The following is a 23,971-nucleotide window of genomic DNA, read 5'->3' on the forward strand; positions in this document are numbered from 1 at the left end:
AACAACCTGTTGGATCCTCTTCAGTCTGGCTTTCGTTCTCAACACTCCACAGAGACTGCGCTGACCAAGGTTGTTAATGATCTGATCACTGCTAAGACTGAACGCCATTACTCTCTCCTAATTCTCCTTGATCTCTCGGCTGCATTTGACACCGTTGACCACTCTCTTCTCATACAAACGCTGCAATCCCTAGGTCTTCAAGACACAGTTCTATCCTGGTTCTCATCTTACCTCTCTAATCGCTCTTTCACTGTTAATTTCTCTGGAGCCACCTCTGCTCCGCTTCCCCTATCAGTTGGAGTACCACAAGGCTCGGTGCTAGGTCCTCTGCTGTTCTCTATCTATACCGCTTCTCTTGGAAATCTAATAAGTTCCTTTGGCTTTCAGTATCATCTCTATGCGGATGATACCCAAATCTATCTATCCTCTCCTGATATCTCGACATCTGTGTTGTCCCGTGTAACTGACTGTCTTTCTGCCATTTCATCTTGGATGTCCTCTCGTCAACTCAAACTTAATCTTTCTAAAACAGAGTTAATAATATTCCCACCCGCCAACAAGAGCATACCTGACATTTCTATCTCTGTTGATAACATGACCATAAATCCCACCCCACAAGCTCGCTGCCTAGGTGTAATCCTTGATTCACGCCTATCCTTTGTTCCCCACATTGACTCTATATCTAAATCATGTTACATACATCTAAAGAACATTTCCAGAATCCGCACATATCTCACACAAGACACTGCTAAAACCTTAATTCATGCACTAATCATCTCCCGCATTGACTATTGCAATTCCCTCCTTACTGGTCTTCCCAAAAACAGACTCAAACCCCTAAAATCTATTTTGCATGCTTCGGCAAGACTGATTTTCCTTGCAAATAGCTATTCCTCTGTTGAATCACTCTGTATGTCTCTACACTGGCTGCCTGTCTTCTACCGAATCCAATATAAAATACTTTTACTAACCTACAAGGCCATCAACAAAGCTGCACCAACATACAGCTCCTCTCTTGTCTCAAAATATCTCCCAACTCGGCAACTCCGTTCTGCAAAAGATCTGCGTCTCTCATCCACCCTCATTACATCCTCCCATTCCCGGTTACAGGACTTTTTTCGGGCTGCACCCACTCTATGGAACTCTCTCCCTCGCACAATAAGACTCTCCTCTGTTCTACAAACTTTCAAACGTTCTCTGAAAACCTACCTATTCAGACAAGCTTATAATATTCCTCAACCACCATCTTAACCTCACTACCTTTAGCCTGTTACACAATTTCACACAAGACAACTACCCCCGGACCAATATTGTTGTGTGACAGGATCATTTAGCTTATGAGTCACCCTACCTTTGCAGTCTGGCTGGGCCAAGATGCAAAATGTATACTTAACCTCATGTGTCAATCTCCCATTGTCCCATAGATTGTAAGCTTGCGAGCAGGGCCTTCTCACCTCTTTGTCTGTTTTACCCAGTTTGTTTATTAGTTTATTACGTTTGTCCCCAATTGTAAAGCGCTACGGAATATGTTAGCGCTATATAAATAAATGATGATGATGATGATGACACCGTAAAGGGGTGAGGAGGGGTAAGAGGGAGAGAGAGAGAGTTGGTATTCAAAATGCCTCTGTAACTTTTAACGAAAATTGAGGACTTACAAAGTTAAAATTTGGGGAGGTTATGATATACCTAGAGGGGTTACTATTATGATGGAGCTGATGGAGGTACCAAGGGTCCCAGACTTCATAAAAATTTTCAAATGTATCGTAAAGGAGATATACTTCATGGAGGCTACATATTGTATTCTACAGCATTCTTGGATGGTTGCACAGTTTTTTTTCCAGTCGCTGGCAATTTGGCTGCGTTGTAAATGTGTCGGATCAATTTATTGTGAGCTTTATCTATTGAGCCTATTGGTTTGCATAATAAAGTGATCAAAGTTCCTTGGGTAGTTGAATATTTATGATCTGTGAACTCAGTTCTAATATACAGTCCCAGAAAACTAGATATTATTGGACAGTCCCAACAAATGTGTAAGAAGGTACCTCTATGCCCACAGTTTTGCCAATATAAATTAGATACAACAGGATAAATGTTTGTAATTTAGTGGGAACCATGTTCCATTGGTATAAATGTTCTAGGTATTTTCTTGTACAGCTGTGTTGATTGAATATTTTGGAATTGTACATTTAATGATTCAGAATACAGATCTGATATGCATTACAGGAAATTAGTTTTCTTCCCAATATTGCTGTTGAATACCTTCATGATTAAAAACTGTTTGGATCCCAATGACTACATCCACATTCAGTATTCATTTTATTCAACTTTATTTATTCATATTTTAAGAATTTTTACAAACTTTGAGATAACAAAAAGGAAAGGGAGCGAGGAAAGCAGAGGGAAATTTATATAATACAAAAGAAACAAACATATTACTTATACAAATAAATAATTTCTTCTGATTCCTGGTGTGGAAAAGTACTTTGACAGTGATTTCAAGCAGCTAGAGGACTGATGTACATCTTTCAAATTTGTATTTTCTCTTCATTCTAGGAGATAAATGTATCAAGCTGAGAGTTTTTTGGCAAGTTTGAAAAACCAATCAGATTCTAGCTATCATTTATTTAGTTCATTCTACAAAATGATACCTAGAATCTGTTTGGTTGCTATAGGCAACATCTCCACTTTTCAGACTCGCCGGAAAACTCTCAGTTTGATACATTTGCCCCCAGATGAACCCCCAGTTATATTTCCCAGTTAGCAATGTGAAAAGGAAAATGTTCCTCTATTTTTTCTTTTTTGTTGGTGTGGATCGATGTAACAGTGTCATTGAGTATAGCTCCAGTATTTTTATTTTGGTAAATTCCACTTGTTGCAGAGTATGGTTATTGTTATATATGACTCTTCTTTAAGTAAGTGTTGTACTCTGATCTGTTTTCCATCACTCCCATCATACCAGGTAGCTGTGTACACTAACTCAGTGCTGGGAGGGAATTGGGTTTCCTTGAAACATCATTAGAGATAACCAACAGCCAGTAAAAGGGTCTGTCTAAGTCAATTCAACCCATACTTGTAAACCTGGACTAATAGTATGGTGGTGTTGGCTACCTCTTGTCTGCCCGGATTCGTGGTACGCTGCCCAAAGGTGTATCACCCAATATGGAGTCCTTCACATCCACCTACAATGTCTCAGAGTAATCCATTTGCCATTCTACCAATTTCTTTAAAAGAGAAGCTTCATGTAGATATTTTGGGCAAAACAGTCCCCCTAAATTCTTATGGCCTATCAGGGCTTCCGATTTAACCATCAGGGATCATTTCCTCTACAGAAAGGAGGATATAAATTTCTCTATTGAGCTGAGGATATTTTTAGGTACATTAATATGGAGAGTTTTAAACTATTTTTAATAGTTTATTGTAAAGCGCAACAGAATTTGCTGGCGCTATATAAATAAATGTTGAGGATGATGATGATATATTGGGAGAATGAACATTTTAACAATGTTCATTCTTCCAATCCATAATCAGGGCCGCCAAGCGGGGGGGGCGCGGGTACCAATTACATGGGCCAGGACATGCCAGATTTTTTTTAATTTTTATTGACCTAAACAGTTTTTTTTGCGGAGGGGGGGGGGCGCCTGCGTCCCTCTTCCCTCCTCGTTGCTCTGTTTGCACTGGATGTCGGGCGTGACGTCATCACGTCATGTCTGACATTCAGTGAGGAGCGGCGCAGAGAGGACCTGGCAAGAAGACAGAAGAGAAGAGAAAAAATGACAAGAGATGAAAGAAGCCAATACAAGGGTAAGTAAAGGAACGGAGGAAAGCAGAAAGACACAGTGTGATGAAGAAGGGGAGTGGAGAGAAAGGCACAGTGTAATGAAGAAGGGGGAGGGGAATGCACAGTGTGATGAAGAAGGGGGGAGCCACGGTGTGGCACCGAGTGATGAAAAAGGGGGGAGAGAGAAAGGTGTGACAGAGACAGTGTGATGAAAAAAAGGGGGAGGCACAGTGTGATGAAGGAGAAGGGATGGACACAGTGTGATGAAGGAGAAGGGGGGAGGCACATTGTGATGAAGGAGAAGGGGGAAAGGCACAGTGTGATAAAGGAGAAGGTGGGGAGAAAGGCACAGTGTAATGAAGAAGGGGGAGGCACAGTGTGATGAAGGAGAGTGGGGGAGCAGCATGGCACAGCAATGAAGGGGAGGGGGGACCAGCATGGCACAGTGATGAAGGAGAGGGGGGAGCAGCATAGCACAGAGTATTGAAGGAGAGGGGGAGGGGTAGCATGGCACAGTGTGATGAAGGGGGGCCAGGTGAAGGGGGGAGAAACAGCATGGAGGGTGCAGTGTGATCATAAGGGGGCACAGCGTGGTTGTGATGAATGGGCACAGTGTGATCATAAGGAGGCACAGCATGGTAATGAGAAGGGGCACAGTAATGTGTGTGTGGTGACACAGGGGACTTGTGACAATGTAGTGTGTATGGTGGCACAGGGGGCTTGTGGAAATGTAGTGTGTATAAGATAGGTGATGGCTAATTAATGGGTGCTATTTTGTTTGTGGGGTGATGGTGGGGTTTATTCTAGTTAGATTATATCTCATTTTCGTGACCATAGGGGAATAATTGGTATGAAATAGGAAAGACGTGTAGGTGGTTAGTTTAGTTCCTAAATAAGCATTGTGAGAGTTATATTTTGATTTCAAGTCCAGTACAGAGTCTGATGCATTCATATCCCCAATTCTTATGATTTGATTAGGTTCAATCGAATTAGATTACTGAAGTAATCTAGGACCTGATTCATTAAGGAACTTAAACTATGAAGCTTCTTATTTAAGTTTCCTGGACAAAACCATGTTACAATGCAAGGGGTGAAATTAGTTTTCTGTTTTGCACATAAGTTAATTACTGTCTGTTTTTTCATGTAGCACACAAATATCAACTTTAAATTTCAGTGTACAAATAAGCTATCAAGTATTTGTGTGCTACATGAAATAACAGTCAGTATTTAACTTATGTGCAATTATGTGATCCAGATAATAGGTTGCCATTTTGACTGTATGATCTCTGCTGCAGGTTAGTGTGAAAATAGGTTTACAGCTTTGCAGGATATTTATTTTATAAATTTTTGCCCATCATGCTGTTCTTGAATTTTTCTGTGCTCAGCCTGAGCTGTTTGATAGCGTTGCTTCACTTTTGTAGCTTTTATGCCACTTTCTTGAGCTCTCAGTCTGGTTGAGCTTGGGGATCAAGAGGCCACCTTGAAGGCTCCAATAGGTCTCCCCAATTTTCTATACGAATATATCCAATATAAACTAATCTAAAAGTCTAATAATAAGCATTATAGCAGACACACTTAGAGCCATTTCAGCATTGATCTTCTGCAGCTATCTTGCATTAGAGCTTTGCATGGTAGGGCCCGATCAGATATCCCATGCATCTACCTAATCTTGTATTTGTGTAGGTTGTAACTGAGGACATTACAGGATCAAATTTATTATTTAGCATTTTGTTTTGAATTTGTGTAATTACTATAGGGTTAAATAACTAAAAGTATTACATTTCAGATTTTTAGAAGAAATTCTACAATCATTAAGAGACTGAGCGAGGCCAGGGATGTAGATGCTCATGGCAAGGTGCCATGTGCTGTATAACATTTACAAAACAGCACTGTGCAACAAGATGTTTATAAATGCCATGATGTGAGTGAAAACAACAGTAAAGTATTAAAGAAACTGTGTGTACAGTGTGATAGGGTTTATGTAGAACTCAGTAATTGGCTCTAACTAATATGGTTTCAGTTCAAAACTGTAGAAAAGTCCAATCTTGCCAAATTATTTTTCCAACTCTAATGTTAGCAATTAGTTACTAATAACTCAGCAATGACATATTGTCATGGCCAAACAGCTTTTTTTCTTCAAAATGTGTCATCTGTCTAATATATAAATAAAAATCTACGCAGACAATGTGAAACACAGACTTTATTTGTAAAAAAAAAAAGTGAAGTAATGTATTGCAGAGCAGTTGGCGCATTAAATTTATTGAGCATACATTAATTAAATAAATAGTCTTTCTAGCTGCTATCAGAATATTGCCTCCAATTTAAGAATTATCAAAGGAGATTAAGAGAATTGAGTCAATATGCAAACTTCAAATTCCCTGCAGATGAGCAAATATTGTTCAATTTAGCATTTATGATGGGCCATAACTCAAGTTTAAATATACTGTAGCCAAGGCAATGTCTTTGCTTTTATACCCCCCACCGCCTCATTCCCAGCTCCTACCAGGCCTGCACTTAAAATGGCTGTGGCTCTCTCTAATCCCCCTGTGTTTTGAGGGTTAGTGGTCAGGGTAATGAACACAATTGGGACCCCTGGAGTGGGAAATTCAGGGTCCAAATATTATGGACAGGAGTCCTCAAGTTCAATGCCCATTATCCCAAAAGGGTAAAAAAAACCTTTAAATAAATGACTCCCAGAAAACTCTTGTTCAGCACTTTTTAAACCAAAATATTACTTCCTTTATCCTTGAGTTTAAAATCAGAAATATTTTTTTTCTTTTTGATCCAAATCAGAAAAAGTCAAATGACAGCTGTGCAATGATTAAGCCCGAAAGTACCTGAGACTCTTCTTCACTGTCAGCCAATCAGAAGCTTTTTCCCACCTTTCTCAAACCTGTTACTCCATGGACTCATTCTTCTTAATTACCCTGGTTCCCCATAGCTCATGGGCATCAGCAAGAGCCCAATCACTACTCAGAACTGTTTGGGAACCTCTAGGAGGGGGGCACACTATATTGGGACCCATATCCTCTTAGAGGCAACAGTCCTGTGCTAACCAGGATCTGACTGGTTTTATGTATAGCAGGGGGACACCACAGTCATGCCCATGCTGTTTAACATTGGAGCTATTTAATCAGCTGGGGAAGGTATGCCTGTTTTTTAACTATGTACTATTTTAGCTACACAGTGCACTATATAACACACTCATGACTTTAAAATAGACTAGATGTCCGGACTGATGGTGGAGGAGAGTAGAATGTGATAACGTTTTACTGCAGATATATTCCCTTACTGCAGCAATAGATAGATAGATATCCTGGGATATCTGCGAATACTTACATTATTTTAAAGGGACATACCAGGTTTTCCTGCCAATTAATAAGGACCAAGGTAGTGTAATTTAAATTTCACATCATTAGTTTGGAAAAAAATATAGGCAGATTCTGCTCTATCGTAACAAGCGAATATAACAAAAGTAGAAGGAGGTTTGTTCTCAATTTTTCACACCCTTTCCTCTGCTAATATCCTTTGTGTATGTTTAAAACTGGGCAGGAAGACCATAGTTTCCATGTTGAGTCAGTTTCTGCACCCATTGCTACAGTTGTTTGCACCAATACCAGTCAGTAAACAGACAGTGATACCCAGAAAGTTTCAATCCAAAACCTAAAATTTTACTATTACAAAGATAGGGAGAAATTGGTGTAAAACAGGGGTAATTTAAAGAGTGAAGTTGAGGAAGAATATGTTGTTGTTTCTAGCCAGAAGCCCCGAGATAAAAAAAAACATGAAAAATTATCTAAACTTTGCTGGCAATATTTCTGTGATATGTTTTTTGTGATTCATTTGAAAATGAAAGATGATTAATAAGACATGCTAGGAATGGGGAGAAAAATATGTTTATGTTTCACAACTTATGTGGACTCGGTACTGAATTAGATTATACATAACAGGACCAACAAAGCAATTAATTGATAACTCCTCAGAGAGCAGTAACCTGCTGTTCCTAGCACCTTGGGGCATGACTGAAACACCCACCTCTTCAGACAAGCTTATAATATTCCCAAACCACCCTCTTAACCTCCCTAGGTTAACCTATTACCACCCTTAACACAGTGCACACAAGATTACAACCCTCTGATCCCCTAACCAACATTACAGAGAGACTGAATCATATGGCCCACTAGGTACTCTTTAACTCTGCATTCTGGCTGGACCAGTATGCAATGTGTGGAGCTTGACCTCATGTATCAGACTCCAATTGTTCTATAGATTGTAAGCTTTCAAGCAGGGCCTTTTATCCTTTCTGTCTGTATTACCCAGTGTTGTTTTATTACTGTATTTGTTCCCATTTGTAAAGTGCTACAGAATTTACTGGTGCTATGTAAATAGATGACAATGATGATAGTGACTGGGGGACACTATTGGTCTTTAAACTTTCTGGTTACTGTTTATAATGAGCTCTGCATCAGATAATTCAGCTACCTGAATAAATTGTTTTGGCTAGAAGGACCTGCAAATTTATAGTTTCAGGGATGCGTTTGATATGTATATTTTTTTCTGCAGCCTTCTGCTCTATGTAGAGTTGATTGAAATTGCCAATAATCATAATTCTTGGTTCCTGGGTGAATATTTAATTTCCTATGGCAGGAAGATATGTTTAAAAGTCCTCTGATTTCAGGAACTCCTGCTGGATTGTGGCTTTGATGTCTTGCATGAGGTCTGTGAACATACATTGTACATCAGGGCTGATTTTCTCCTCAAGTGAGAGATCTGCATTTGGCGAATCACACAGGCTCTAAATCGGTAACTGCCACAGAATACCCTTGCTGTTATGCGTTTGTTAAAGAAGCAGGCTGAATCTTGCTGGGAAGCAAGATCATCTCTACCGTAGTGTTAAAGCATGGGTTTACATGTTTTTACATAGGCTTGGGTATCAATTACATTTAACCCTATTGTGTTACATGTTAACACATGTTATGCCAATGGCAGTTTAAAAAAATATAGTCCTAAAATATAAATATATGAGAAAACCACGTGAAATGTATATTTAAAGATGCACTTTAAATATACATTTATTATGGCTGACACAAGTAGACCAAACCTTCAATAAATGATGCACTTTTGGTATCTCTGTAAGCATTCCGAGTCACAGAATAAAATTATGGTACACTTTGTAGGTTGAATTGATTTGGTTAAAGTAGCTAGAAGTATCACAAGAAACAGTTTTTCCGCATACATTGACCATAAATTGAAAATATATTTATATAACTATGGAACCAAAAGAAAGCCCCATCTGCTCTTAAAAACCATTACAAATGTGCTTACGAATAATAACAAAAATAAAAATGTTATTCCTGTCGAAACTGACAGTTGAAAAATGCAAATAATTATATGCAAATTTAGTACCCTTGGCAGCCAAAAGGTTCAAATTTGTTCTCACAGTAATCTTTTATGCGGAGAAAGGACTGAGTCACTTTCATCAATACCCAACACAAAATGCACAGTCCTTATATAACATTTATTCATGTACGTAGTTCTTTTATGAATGAAACTTGTACTAGAACCTGCTTAGTATTTTACTAATAAGTTGATTTCTTTCCTGTGGTGGTGCTTTCATTTGATAATCGTGGATCCATGCTGTCCAGCCTGACTGTATTCAGACTTGGGTATTAACCATTACTGAAAGCTAAGCTAATAGTATACTTCCACTAATTATACTTTTTTATTAATACTTTTGTTTATTAATGATCTTGAAAGCAACTTGTGAGAGTCCTCTAGGTTTAGCCCTGATAGATATTGTGGCATATGTTACTTCATCAGCAATACATCATCTGTATATTTGTATATAATTGTTTCATCAATTATGTGACATGCTTTTTTGCTACAGTGATTACACAGATGTTCTGAAGGTGCAACTTGCATACTGTAATAGCGAGAGATTAATATTGCAGGTATGTTTTTTTTTTTAGCAAAAGCGTATAACTCCATGGTCTGCTATTTCAAAGATTTAAAAAGAAAAAAACTTTTTCTTTTCTTAGTTTGTTTGATTTATACTTTTTTTGTAATATTCAAAAAGGAAACAGTTTGTGTGGACTGATGTAAAATAATGTAGTCAGTATGTTTGTACACAGTAGAAGAACTTCAGTCTTCATTACATAATGATTACAATACAGATTTAATCCATGCAGATTAATTTTTGATTTTTTTATTACAATATTGTAGATTCTGCATTCTATTTCTGGCTGTAGTATTCAGAGTGATTTATTTAAACACTGTGGGGGGAATGCAATTCCCCCCAGAATACTGCAGCGGAAAACCTATTAACCTTAATAGGGTAATTTTAACCCAGCTTTCTGCTCGGGACAGTTGGGAGGTATGATCAACAATCATTTACTTGCCTGCCAATAAAGCTACAGAAACTCAAATGGTAATGATTGATGATCTAGATTTTACAATTAAAATCCCCCTCTTCATTGCCTAGCCAGGACTGAACACATCAAGTCTTTCAAGCCTTTGAGAGCTGGAATTTCGAATATCATTCATTGACTATAGTATGTTAATCTATAGTAATTCATTAATCTGACTACCATACATGCACTTAATTAGAAATATGTATTCTCAAAGCCCAAACAGCGCTTCGTTGCAAATGTGCTGGCACTGGCGCATAGTCAGAAGAGCAGACCGTAGCAGATGGATTGCAAACTGGGCCTCCGTCACCTCCTACATTGGCTCTAGTTTCTCTCCTGTCAAAAACCCTTATTTAACCTTTATAATTGAGATAGATACTTTCTATTACGTTTGGCTACACTACGCAGTGTTACTGGTTTCAATAGTTAGCCAAACTTGGGTAAGGACTGTTGAATCTTCTCTTTAACATTTTACAAAATGATTTTGGACTTAGATATATATACTCACATATCTCCAGCAAGTTTTTAAGGTTCATATATTAAAGTGCAACTACAGTACACACTACAAATGCCTTTGTTGCTGTTTTTGCACAAATGCGCCGGTTTTGAGAAATGTGCATGGTTTTTATGTGAGACTATGGTGGCATCTGTGTGAGTGCAAAAATTGCATTCTCTGATGAGAGAGGAATCAGGGTAATGATGGCTCAGCACATGTTTGCACCTAGTTGTTGACCCACGTGTAAAATCAAAATGTAATTTTGTAGTATGGCGTTGGTTAAATATGATTCAAGGTACGGAGCAGGGTGGCATTCCCTGTTTGTCATGAGAATGCATGGCAGATTTCTCCCCACAACACCCCCTCCCCCACCACATTTTTGGTGCTGGTGAAAACTAAGCCTAATCCTATACTTTCGATGGGATGCCTTTTTGCAGTTTACACTTTATATAGCAGCATGCATTTTTGGATGCATTGCAACCAGTACAGTAAAACATATTGCAATGTAAAATTGTATTATTATTTATAATTGTTATTATTGTTGATATGTAATGTGCCAAAGTGCTCCGCAGTGGGTAACACATGACACATATAAAACCAGGACATAGAAGGTAGACAAAATAAAATCAGACATGAAAATATTTGGTCGTCAGGTTCCTGCTCATTCTAATTGGAAGAGGGCACAGGTAAAGGGAGAGCAGCGAATGTGGCTCAGACATTAGGACATTAGGACAGTTGTAAAGAGGTTAGTGTGGATATAATAGGTGGGAGTGGGGTAAGCTCTAATAAACAGATGTGTTTTCAGAGAGTGTAATTGTATTGTAGTGACACATGCAATAAAGCCCCAATCACTCTAATGATTAATTTCCGACATACATAAGACTTGACCGAGCATTATTATTGGATAAAATGAAGAGGTTGGTAGTACCAACTTAGTAGTACCACACCCCACAACAAAAGAAGGTGCATCCCTCTTTTACAGAGGCAGTTCCAATGATCGGGAAGTGAGCATGCACTAGACACATTTATGCAAATTAAAAATGCAGAGGTGCATTTTTGTGGTTCAAAAATTACCCTTTTTGACACTCAATATCGTTCTTGTCATTGTCTGCAGGAAGTCACTTGAGTTATTTTTGTGAAATTGTTCTAACCTCAAGGCTAAATTTAAATAATAAAACAAGCACATCAATCTTACTGACAGTTTATTAACATTCAACATATCACAGCTGCTCTAAAGAACAATGACTAATAAATATTTTAGGAGGCATATTTCTCTGTGTACTTATGAGTTAAAATAAACATTAACTGTGCTTCTTCATTGGTGCATGCAGTTCTGTGTGTTGACATCTCTATTCATACTCAAGTGCAGGTGCTGTTAGTTATAAGCATAAATAAATACAATGCAGTAAATTCAATATATTAGTCCTGTGTCCAAGGATAACACATTTTTTCTTGTCTTTCTCAGCCACCTTGGGGACACTGGATTTTAGCTTGCTGTACGATCATGAAAATAATGCTCTGCACTGCACAATCAATAAAGCCAAGGTACGTTCCAGCCTGCTTTACATGGAGCATCCATTGTGTTTAATCCTGAGAAAGAAATCCTCAACTAACCTTACCACCATAATGTACTGTCAATTGAAATTGCTCCTCTAACTCAAGTCTTAGGCAGCATCTTAAAGACTGCACTAAATGCATTAATAAAATAATAGTAAATGCCGTTGATTCAATATAATTTACATAATATATATAATATGCAAGAAAAAAAAATGTAAACACTGTTCATGGTGCTCCTCTAAAAATAATACTAAAAACGTAAAACTCAGTTTAGTTTTTCTTGTTTATTGTAATTAATAGACATTGCAAACTATTTAAAGAAATATTCAAATTGTGCAATATAATCTACAGTATACACAATCATGGCTAGCAGGCAGATTTTACTCATCATAGAAGTATAACTTCCTTTCTCTCGCTCACACTTTCTCCTTCTTTCCAGGGAGATTTACCATATACAAGTATGGAATATCTTATTCAGAAAACTGTTATCTTAATACTTCAGAAACCCTAAAATGTAAAAAGTAGATTATTGCTGCTGTTGTATGATTTTGTTATACACACAGAAATGAACATGAAGTATTTCTTTATACCGCCCCTATGAGAAGTCCTGCTGAATTTAATAAAGAACAGAATGCAGAGAATGTCAGGGACAGTTTGTGGAAATATTTTTACAAGTGTTTTGGTAAATTTTATGCATGAGGCTCCAAATTATGGGAAAAAAACCTTATTCAGAAAGCCTCAAAACCTCCCAAGCATTCAGTGTAATAGATCCCATACTTGTATTTTTGTGTGCAATTGAAGTTATTTTTTGTTCACGACTGTTATTGCAAAGCTACATATAAAAATAGTGCATTAAGATTGAAAATAGAAAAATGTTAATTGAAATGACCTCATCAAGTTGTGTTGGAGACAACAATGACCTGGCATTAAGTGTTTTATACTGTAGTTACCAGAGCAGTGTAAATGTTCCATATTTTCTGTCACTCATATATATTTATATGTTTTCCGGACATGGCTCATAATGACAGACAAGGACAGCACAGCACAATATTTACTGACTATGTAGGGAATAGAATTCATCCTCAATGAATCAATATAAATATTTGATAATGTGCTGCAATTTCTTGAATTTTGATATAGTCAAAAAATTGTGAAAATGAGTATAGTTCCACATTTCTAGGTAGCATGTATTATAAACAGAAATATACATACTAAAAGTTGGGGATCAATGGAACATGGTCTTTCCATAATTAAATACCTATAAACTAGTCGCTGTTGAGATTTTTATCAACTGTTTTAAATCTGTATAACATATCATCTCTGCTAGATATCTACCTTAGTATGTTTAACAGCAATTTCAACAGTTGGGTCTGAAAGCTATGATTTTGCATTTCCGGCTGGCAGATCATTGGTCTGTTCTTACATGGGGGGTTGCAATATGTGCACCATATTAGCTACTGTAAATAAACAGCAGTAATCGTGATAGTAATTTAACAAGTCATACACACCTCCGGACAGCCAGAGTGAAGGCCTCTCATGGAATAAAGACTGGGCAGCTAAGAGTAACACAGATCAATAGAAGTTACATTAACATTATAAAAGAGTTGCATGTGCTTGCATTTATAGCATAGTTCTTATGGTCTACAAATGGGAGCACAAAATAGACAAGAGTATCTCTGTTCCTTAGATGTGTGAACAATTATGCAGTAGATAAAGGCTACCTAGATGAATGGTTTCATTTAATAGGATGAATACCACCACAAAGCCAATAGAAAACCTCCTTTTTTATTCCATGTGCCAAGCACATCTAGTGGGCACACAGTTTATTGAGACCTAGCTATAGTCCAAAATAATCAAGACATCTTTTTACTGTTCTAAGAACCAGACAGCCCTTGTCTCTGTGAGCTCTATCAGTTATCTGCAGATTGCATTAACTACCCAACTTAAAGTACGTTACATTCCAAGCCTACCTCTGTTCACAAATTTACTTTGTTTTTTAAAATACTTATCTTTTGTATATAAAATGTATGTTTTCTTATATATTCTCCTGTTCCACATTTTGGAATATATTTTAAAAATAACTTGTTTCTATATAACATGGATTTTTAACATTTATAAAGGTACTGCGTTTGATCTGTCTGGAGTTCAGTGTGTTGTAAATGATGTACCTAGCACAGACAAAACTCTAGCATGAAAAAGGCTTACATGAAAAGGAATTGGATAGTATACTAAATTCAATAATATTTTTTGTTGATAAGCATATTTTTTATGTCAAACTTTCAGTCCACAGTGCATTTACAAATACTGCAATTCTCCACACATATATAGTAATACTCTATAGAAAACAGTAGATGTAGAAATAACATAATTACACGCTTGTGGTGGGAGTTATGTTACTGGGTTGATTAAGCGTAAATAAAAAAGAAATGATTATAAATAATGAATAATCAATAATTTCATAAAATGAAACATTGATTCCCAATTATGATTGTATGAAATCTGCCTTGTTGTTGTTTGATTTTAATTCTCCTGATTTTACAGGAGGAGCATGGATTTAAGAATTAAGATGGCAGTATATGGAGGCTTTGACATTCTTGATCTTCTGAGCCGGGATGTTCCAAAGTAATTGCAGCGTAGACAAACTCATGTACTTCATGTTCTGTCTATATGTAGACTTCATGCTGCAGGAAAAGATATTTAAATAACTTCAAGAGGTGGAGAGCACACATTTTGTGGGCCATTTCTAGGTGAATGGGAAGTCCTTGGAGGTGGCGGAGATTGGTCTTCAGTCTAGATTTTCATTGGGATGTTTTTTATACTTTCCAGAAATACTTTATATAGAAAACACATTCTATGGCCATAGTTAGGATAGTTCAGTTAATGTTTTTTTTTTTTTTAATCATTGCAAGTATAATATTGCTAAATTATAATGAACTGTTCTATTTAAGTCATAGCTAATTTATTATAGACTGACAAATCTACCTGTTATCGGGTGAAGGGGTTCTACAAATCTTTAGGGTAAATTTATCAAGCTGTGAGTTTGAAAAAGTGGAGATATTGCCTATAGCAACTAATCAAATTCTAACTGTAATTTTGTAGAATGTACGAAATAAATGATAACTAGAATCTGATTTGTTGCTTTAGGCAACATCCCCACTTTTTCAAACCCGCAGCTTGATAAATTTTCCCCTATGTCTTTCAATTAGTCCAAACACAAACTGTGGAACTGGTTCTTCTAAATATACTGTATTATTCCCACTCTTTATATCCCATATATTTATTGCTACAAAATAAGCAGATTGCCTGCTATACTATATGTACATTTTCAAAACATAATTTCCTTTTATATCCAATTATAATCTGCTCTAAAAATAAACCCTGTGCTTCAGAAATATAATTTTAAAGAAAGTGTGCTATTACCGGTAACAGCTTTGTCCTATTTTTGGATTCAACTGTTTTATCAAAGCCTCTGTTGTCAGTTTTTATTACAGAAAATGAGTTGACAATGCCTGGTACATTTCTAGGATCAGCAACATTTCAGGATACAGTTGTAGTGATTGTTATCTTGAGGCATATTGTACAAGTATTGGCTCAGAAATCTGTCTTAGGGGGGTATTCAATTGACTGCAAGATTTTTTTTTAAGACCGCGAGTCATTTTAATGCTGGTTTTTTATAATTTTAGAGTGGGTTAACTTTACCCACGATTCAATTCCATTTTTAACGCTCATTTTTTTTTCATGAAACGGTCCTCTCGCGCTCCAGTAGAAGGTCTATTGAAAGTATAGGGTGTGAGAGAGGCAGCCGCGTTAAAAGCTATTCAATTGTTTTTTCATGCGGCGTGTTAAACAGGCCAAAATGCTGTTTTATCTCGCACCTCTTTGGGGTGTGATAAAAATAAAAAAACCTAAGAAAACTATTTGAAATCATGTAATAATGAGAGAAAAAAAGATAAACTATGTTTATCAGTAATGCTTAATATGTAAAAGTTGATTTTCTTTTGAAAAAATAATGAAAAAAAAACATAAAAGAAAAGACTAATTATGTATGTTTTTGGTACAAATATGTATGTACTAATGTGTTTTGACATGGTATAGATTATTCTATAGTAAAAAATAGTTAAATAAAAAAATATGCTAAAGAAAGTACTGTAATGTAGATATTATCAACTAGAATGGTTGTGTAATGCAATCTAATGTATGAAAATGTATGTCAATCCTTTTTTTTGTGTTATACATGAATGCATTAAAACTCCCCTTCACTCCCCTAAAAACTTGCAAACACAATGATTAATGTGCGGGGGCAGCGTTCCCTCTTTTTCAATTGAATTGCACAAGTTTTCTCGCTGTGTTAACTAAAAACGGTCACTATAGAAGTTAAAAACCTGCGTGTGCAGTTAAAAAACCTTGTGGTCAATTGAATACCCCCCCTTAATGCTGATGTTTTGTACACTTGTCTACAGTGGCACATGTATGTTGGGGATATTGCTTGAAGCCCATGGGGTGCATAGAGCTGTTTCCCCCTACTCCAGGGGTGCAAGCATGTATTTGTATTATATAAAGTCATTGTAGCTATTCTGTTGTGGAAGAATTTAGATATTTGTATAAACCAAAGGGTAGTGTAAGATTTAGCATTAAACGCAGAAAATAGTTGCCAAGACACAATATTTCTTTGCAGAACATAAATGTCTAACTTTTTGTTTCCTCTAAATGAGGGCATGAAAAGATCAAAACAAATGTTTTATGTAACTGAGGAGATAACTGTTCAATATTCTGCTATGTGAGAGGACCATTGAACCTAAGTCATGTAGAGCTGAAAATCCCAAGTAATGGGATGTCCAGATCTTGGGCATTGACAGTCTTTATTTTTTCATTTCCCAAACAGTGGGAAAATGCAATAAATGATTTGTTTTTATCTCCTAGTAAATGTTGTCATGGAAAGGCACTTAGACAATAACCTTATATTATTCCTGGTTATTTGTTGAATGTTCTGACTGATATGCCATCTACTAACAGTCTAGTTTATGATTGCTTTACCCTTAAGCTGCCTCAAATATATTGTCACAAAAATGGAATTTCCAATCGGTTCTGTATGTTTCAAGTAACAATGTTTCTATCTACTCTTGAACTTGACACACAGACCAGAGAGTAGCCTGTGGGTTACAGCATCATTTAATGCCCCTTTGCGAACTGCCATTTGATTTCAGAGCTGCTAGGAATATTCTGTGAGTTAGGAATCCCTTGTAGCAATCGAATATTCCCCTGGTGGTAGTTTTGTGTATAATTCGCTAACATATTGTTTAAAACTATACCAAACAACAGAGTATAGAAACATTTTAAATATGAAACACTGTGATTTATGTCTTGACTTGGCCCTAATGAGAACTCTTCTATCAACCTGTTACCCTCTTCTGGTTCACCTGACTGTGTGCTGCAGTACCTGGTTTTCTAAAACACCAGCTCTTGTCAAATTTTCCAGAAATGATGTAGCCACACACTGCCCACCAGTGTGCTTTTGTACAATTTACCGCTGTAGTGAATTCAGAGTATTCAGGTTGCTAAGAAGTATTGGTTGCTATGGACAACAGCACATGTGACCGGTTTCTATAAAAGCCTCCAATAGGAGTCAGCCAGCATGGTACGACTGCAGCAGGGAGCCTGTCACTGGTCTTGCTGCTGCAACGAGCAGGTGAATGCCTCTAGGTTTAAGAACAATGAGATCTCACCTGTAATGGGGAGTAGGTGCAATATTAGGGACTGTAGAAGCCCTGGGAAGGAGAGAGAAGAGGAAGAAAATGAGCTGCATCATGCTCCGTGTCATTTAAAATTAGATGGCGTGCTCGCCTCACCCAGCAGCCTCTGGTAGATAGGCGCTTTGTTCTTTTAAAGGTACTATTGTTAATATACTCCGCAAATCACTGGATAGAGCGGCGGTTCCCAAACTGTGCGCCGCGGCTCCCAGGGGTGCCGCGGCGCTGTCTTAGGGGTGCCGCGGGCCAGCCATAAAAAAATCAAACAGAAACACTTACCAATCCGTGCGGCGCCGGGACCCAGCATCCTCCTCTCTCACGCAGCAGCTGCTGCTGCGTGAGAGAGGAGGATGCTGGGTCCCGGCGCCGCGTGGATTGGTAAGTGTTTCTGTTTGATTTTTTTTATGGCTGGTGCTGCTGCGTGAGAGAGGAGGATGCTGGGTCCCGGCGCCGCACGGATTGGTAAGTGTTTCTGTTTGATTTTTTTATGGCTGGCGCGGCAGAGGGGGCAAAGTGAGAGAGTGCAGAGGAGCGTGACAGGAGGGGACAGAGCAGAGTGACAGCGTGACAGGAGGGGACAGAGCAGAGGAGCGTGACAGGAGGGGACAGAGCAGAGTGACAGCGTGACAGGAGGGGACAGAGCAGAGGAGCGTGACAGTAGAGGACAGAGCAGAGTGACAGCGTGACAGGAGGGGACAGAGCAGAGTGACAGCGTGACAGGAGGGGACAGAGGAGAGTGACAGCGTGACAGGAGGGGACAGAGCAGAGTGACAGCGTGACAGGAGGGGACAGAGCAGAGTGACAGCGTGACAGGAGGGGACAGAGGAGAGTGACAGCGTGACAGGAGGGGACAGAGGAGAGTGACAGCATGACAGGAGGGGACAGAGGAGAGTGACAGCGTGACAGGAGGGGACAGAGCAGAGTGACAGCGTGACAGGAGGGGACAGAGGAGAGTAACAGCGTGACAGGAGGGGACAGAGCAGAGTGACAGCGTGACAGGAGGGGACAGAGGAGAGTGACAGCGTGACAGGAGGGGACAGAGCAGAGTGACAGCATGACAGTAGAGGACAGAGCAGAGTGACAGTGTGACAGGAGGGGACAGAGGAGAGTGACAGCGTGACAGGAGGGGACAGAGCAGAGTGACAGCATGACAGGAGGAGACAGAGGAGAGTGACAGCGTGACAGGAGGGGACAGAGCAGAGTGACAGGAGGGGACAGAGGAGAGTGACAGCGTGACAGGAGGGGACAGAGGAGGGTGACAGCGTGACAGGAGGGGACAGAGGAGAGTGACAGCGTGACAGGAGGGGACAGAGCAGAGTGACAGCGTGACAGGAGGGGACAGAGCAGAGTGACAGCGTGACAGGAGGGGACAGAGCAGAGTGACAGGAGGGGACAGAGGAGAGTGACAGCGTGACAGGGGGGGACAGAGCAGAGTGACAGCGTGACAGGAGGGGACAGAGCAGAGTGACAGCGTGAAAGGAGGGGACAGAGGAGAGTGACAGCATGACAGAAGGGGACAGAGGAGAGTGACAGCGTGACAGGAGGGGACAGAGCAGAGTGACAGCGTGACAGGAGGGGACAGAGGAGAGTGACAGCGTGACAGGAGGGGGACAGAGGAGAGTGACAGCGTGACAGGAGGGGGACAGAGGAGAGTGACAGGAGGGGTACAGAGGAGAGGCACAGCGTGGCAGAGAAGCTGTGACAGAGGGCAGAGGAGCTGGGACAGAGGGCAGAGGAGCTGGGACAGCATGACAGAGGGCAGAGGAGGGGGACAGCGTGAGAGGGCAGAGGAGGGGGACAGCGTGACAGGAGGGGGACAGAGGAGAGTGACAGGAGGGCGACAGCGTGGCAGAGGAGCTGGGACAAAGGGCAGAGGAGCTGGGACAGCATGAGAGGGGCAGTGGAGGGGGATAGCGTGACAGGAGGGAGACAGCGTGACAGAGGGCAGAGGAGGGGGACAGTGGGCAGAGGAGAAGGACAGCAGGAGAGGGGCAGAGGAGGGGGGACAGCGTGACAGAGGGCAGAGGAGGGGGGACAGTGTGACAGAGGGCAGAGGAGGCGGGACAGAGGGCAGAGGGGGCAGTGTGAGAGAGGGCAGAGTGTCTGGATGCAGAGGGGGCATTTTTGCATACAACTAAATAAGCATTTCTGTCCTGACCTAAATACTTATTACAATTTTTTGACCCAACTACTTCTAAAACAGGACTGCTCGGTAATTATTTTGGAGGGGTGCCTTAAAAAAATTATGGAGACTCTAAGGGTGCCGCAAACTGCAAAAGTTTGGGAACCACTGGGATAAAGGATGGTGACAGAAACTGGATGGGAGGCAGCTTTAGATGCACTGAGATTGGGGATTCAAGAAAAGGAATCCGGAGTGGTTGGTATCACAGCTGTTCCCTGTAGATGGGGAATCCAACTGGCTGGCAGGCTAATTTAGGTGTAGTGAGAGTGTAGATTCAAGAAAAGGATCTGCAGGAGTGGCCCCTGCCCGATGGGGTAAAGAGGGTCAACAGGGGGTGTGTGAGGAAAGCAGGATGTTAAGGACACAATATTAGAAATCATATGCAATTGCTATGAACATTATGCTGTGTAAGACTTGTGCATCAATATACATGTAATTGCTAAAGTACGCAGATGGTTTGGTCGCAAGGTTGACACTTTATTATTATGCATTATGTGTCTGTCATAATTCATATGTTATGATGTTATCTGTGAATTATGGTATATTGGGATGTAATGTTTAAATTACACCAGGTGGGTGACATAACAAATTGGCAATGTGTATTCAATAACTGTTTTGTGAAAGACTTTGAGTATAGCAATTAGTTAGGCGGGGTACACACTACAGGAAAAGTCTAACAATTCTATGCAATAGTTTTAGCAATTTTTACCAACGACAGAAGAAAAAGAAGTCCCGATCAGTATGCTGATTCATGTGTACACACTATACACGATTTACCTTCAGATCTGTGCTCTTCATCTGGCATAACCATCGGCGGAAAAGTTTGGGACTCTACAGATCCAAGTGATCTATTTGCTTTTATTTTGTTGCTTTTGTCATCCTTGCTCCAATAAACATCAACTCCAGAAGTAGACAGAAGGGGACAAGACACACTTTCCTGAATTCTCACAGATTGTTCTGCTTTGGATATCCTTATGCTGCATATCATGGCCATTGCTAGGACTCTGGGACCTAAGTATTGAAGGCAGAATACTAGATCCTCTAGGGGTATCATCATATTCGATGTTTGGGTCTTCCATGCACAGGTTGTTGATATCGTTTTTGCAATTTGCTGCAATCCAGAGAATCCAGCCACTTAAAATTAAACTGCTCCATAATAGGGGAGCATTTGTGTCTTGTCTGTTCACACATTACCCTGCAAGTTGGGATTGGAGAGTACACCTGCTCAGTGCACATTGGATTCCTGACCATGGCCTTATCTGTGAGGAGTTTGAATGTTCCCCCCATGTTTGCGTGTGCTTCGGTTTCCTCCCACATTCCAAAAACATACTGGTAGGTTAATTGGCTGCTAACAAATTGACCCTAGTCTGTGTGTCTGTCTGTGTGTGTGTGTGTGTGTGTGCGTTAGGGAAGTTAGACTGTAAGCCCCAATGGGGCAGGGACTGATGTGAGTGAATTCTCTGTACAGCGCTGCAGAATTAGTGGCGCTATATAAGTAAATTGTAATGATGATGATAGAGGGAAAATAAGAAGAACTTCAGATGAATGTGACAGCCATACTATACCAGCAGGGCAAACTCATGTTACTGGATACCTGCCTCCCTCTGGTTTTCATGGTCATGTTATAACCAATGTCCGTATACATAGGGATTTCCATAGCTTGACACTTATCATCATTCCGGTCTGTGTCTATGGAGCTGATCTCAGAGAAGAGGTATATTCCAAGCAGTAAAAGCAGTGTGGATTTGGAGAGCTGAGTCCTTTAACATTTAATTACAGGCTGAGATAATACAGTGTGACGGAGACAAAAGTCAAAGCTGCATAATGCCTAGATAATGTACAGAGTGTCTACACACTGCTTGATGAAGAATTGTTCTAGCAGTGAATCAGCTCCAGTCTTGGGATCCGCAGCTGTGAAGCGCCTGTCGGGGAACAGGACAGGCACACGCAGAAGTCTTATCTTCCAAACGATGACCACCTACCTTCACTTCGGTTTCACCCCAGCTGCTCTCCATCTCAGCAACGTCTTTAGTGAAGGTCTGACTCCTGGACCCTGCAGAGGAATACACCGCTCTTTCCTATTCCAGTAAACCAGCAACTGAACCTCCGTCAGATAACTCCACTTCCCCCTAAGGAGGAATCAGAAGTTGAGACCTCTGCCTACCAGAAAGTACTGTCTGAGGCTACGGCAAGGAGCAGAGACACTCACTCAACAACCCCGGCTGCCGGCACCTCGTTTTGTTCTTGCCAAGAACGTGAGACTACGAGTATTTGTGACTGGGAACAGTCCCTCCCCAAATACTCTACTCTCCCCTTGGTGAGGGCCTAACCAGAAGTAAGAATCAAGAGAGCTATACTCACTCGGGCACTCCAACTTCCGGTCTCTGCTGTCCTGCTCCTCTCCGTCACCTGTGGAAGACAGCACACAACATGGTCTCCCTCTACTCTACAGGTAAGGCTAGAATGTACCACCCACACAACTAGCACTAGCTAACAACAGACGCCTTGACCCTACAACAACTAATGGTCGGATAATGCAACTTCGCTAGATACTGGGTGTGGTGTACTCCCTAAATCTCCCCCCTATACCTACGGGGAACACCAGCCAGTGTTCATCCTCTACTCCTGGGGCTGACCCTAACCCTCACCCAGGTCATACCGAGAAGACTATCTTCTCACTACGGGGTCACTCACAGAATCCCAAGGACCAGTTGCCACCTGCCCGACCGGGGCTCACAGGAACAACGCACCACCAGGGTGGCGGCTTCCGCTGGGAACCGCCAGTGGCCACTGTCAGAACTCAAATCGGTCGTATTCACCCAAGTGGTAACACCGCCCAAATCTGGATCCGTCAAGGACCCTGACGGAACTCAGACTGGGACACCCAATTGGAAACATAGGAGGCGCTCCTGGAACTCAAAAGGGCCGTGCTGCACTGCCAGTGAGGTGCCCAATCACTACCACAGGAATCTTGCATAACCCCAGGGACCTATGGGACAGGGAAACTACCGTGTGTCCTACCCTAATTGTGTGTGCTCTAACTAACCCCTTGGTCCCCACAGACACAGAGAATCACAGGAGTACAGCAAGGAAACAAGTGCCTACCTTTAATGGGGGCCTGAAGTCTTGCATCTGTAAAGAAACTTGCCCTGCCTCTGTCTACTGGGGCATTGTGCCCCTATCTAACTATAGGGCCTTGTGCCTAATTCTACTATTGGGCCTTGTGCCATCTCTATTGGGCCTGGTGCCCCCTCTCTAACTATGGGCTTTAAGCCCAGCTATCTATGTGGCCTTATGCCTCTTTATAGGGCCTTATGCCCCTCTCTAACTATGGGCGTTAAGCCCACCTCTTATTGGGGCCTAGTACCCAGATAATTCTCTACCTATACTTAACTGTGCCAGAGCCTTCTCCCCACTATCTACTGCCACAAGCCTAGTGTCCAAAGTGCCCACGAGTCTTGTGCCGGACCCTACAATCAATTTTATACTTACCTAGTATTCTCGACTTGCCCATCGTCTTCGCCTCCAGGTCTTCCAGACTCTCCAGCCAGCGGCGCCTCTTCTCCTCTTCGGCACGCAGCTCCCTGCTGTCTTCTGGGCGGGGGTGCTCCTAGCCCCTACAAGGGCTCCCCACCGACGACTTCAGTGCTATCTTCGCGTGGTAGGGTAGCTCCTTGCCCTTACAAGGGCACCCTGCCACTTCTGCCGGCATCTTCTTACTTGATCGCACTGGATGTCCCACCGGCACTGGAACGCAGGAACGGTTAGTTGTCTTCTTTCTTCTGATGTTCCAGCTTCACC

At 40.7% G+C, this 23,971-nt stretch overlaps 1 protein-coding gene across 3 annotated transcripts in view; it reads left to right on the forward strand.

Moving 5' to 3' along the window:
* The window catches only part of DOC2B (double C2 domain beta), a 595,594-nt gene that overhangs the window by 145,004 nt on the left and 426,619 nt on the right, over positions 1 to 23,971 (forward strand). For all 3 annotated transcript variants that reach the window (XM_075195056.1, XM_075195057.1, XM_075195058.1), the window contains exon 2: positions 12,150 to 12,229. In XM_075195056.1, coding sequence (XP_075051157.1) covers positions 12,150 to 12,229 — 80 coding nt within the window. The remainder of the gene's footprint in view (positions 1 to 12,149; positions 12,230 to 23,971) is intronic.

The sequence above is a fragment of the Mixophyes fleayi genome, chromosome 2 (genome assembly GCF_038048845.1).
Source record: "Mixophyes fleayi isolate aMixFle1 chromosome 2, aMixFle1.hap1, whole genome shotgun sequence".
Taxonomy (NCBI): domain Eukaryota; kingdom Metazoa; phylum Chordata; class Amphibia; order Anura; family Limnodynastidae; genus Mixophyes; species Mixophyes fleayi.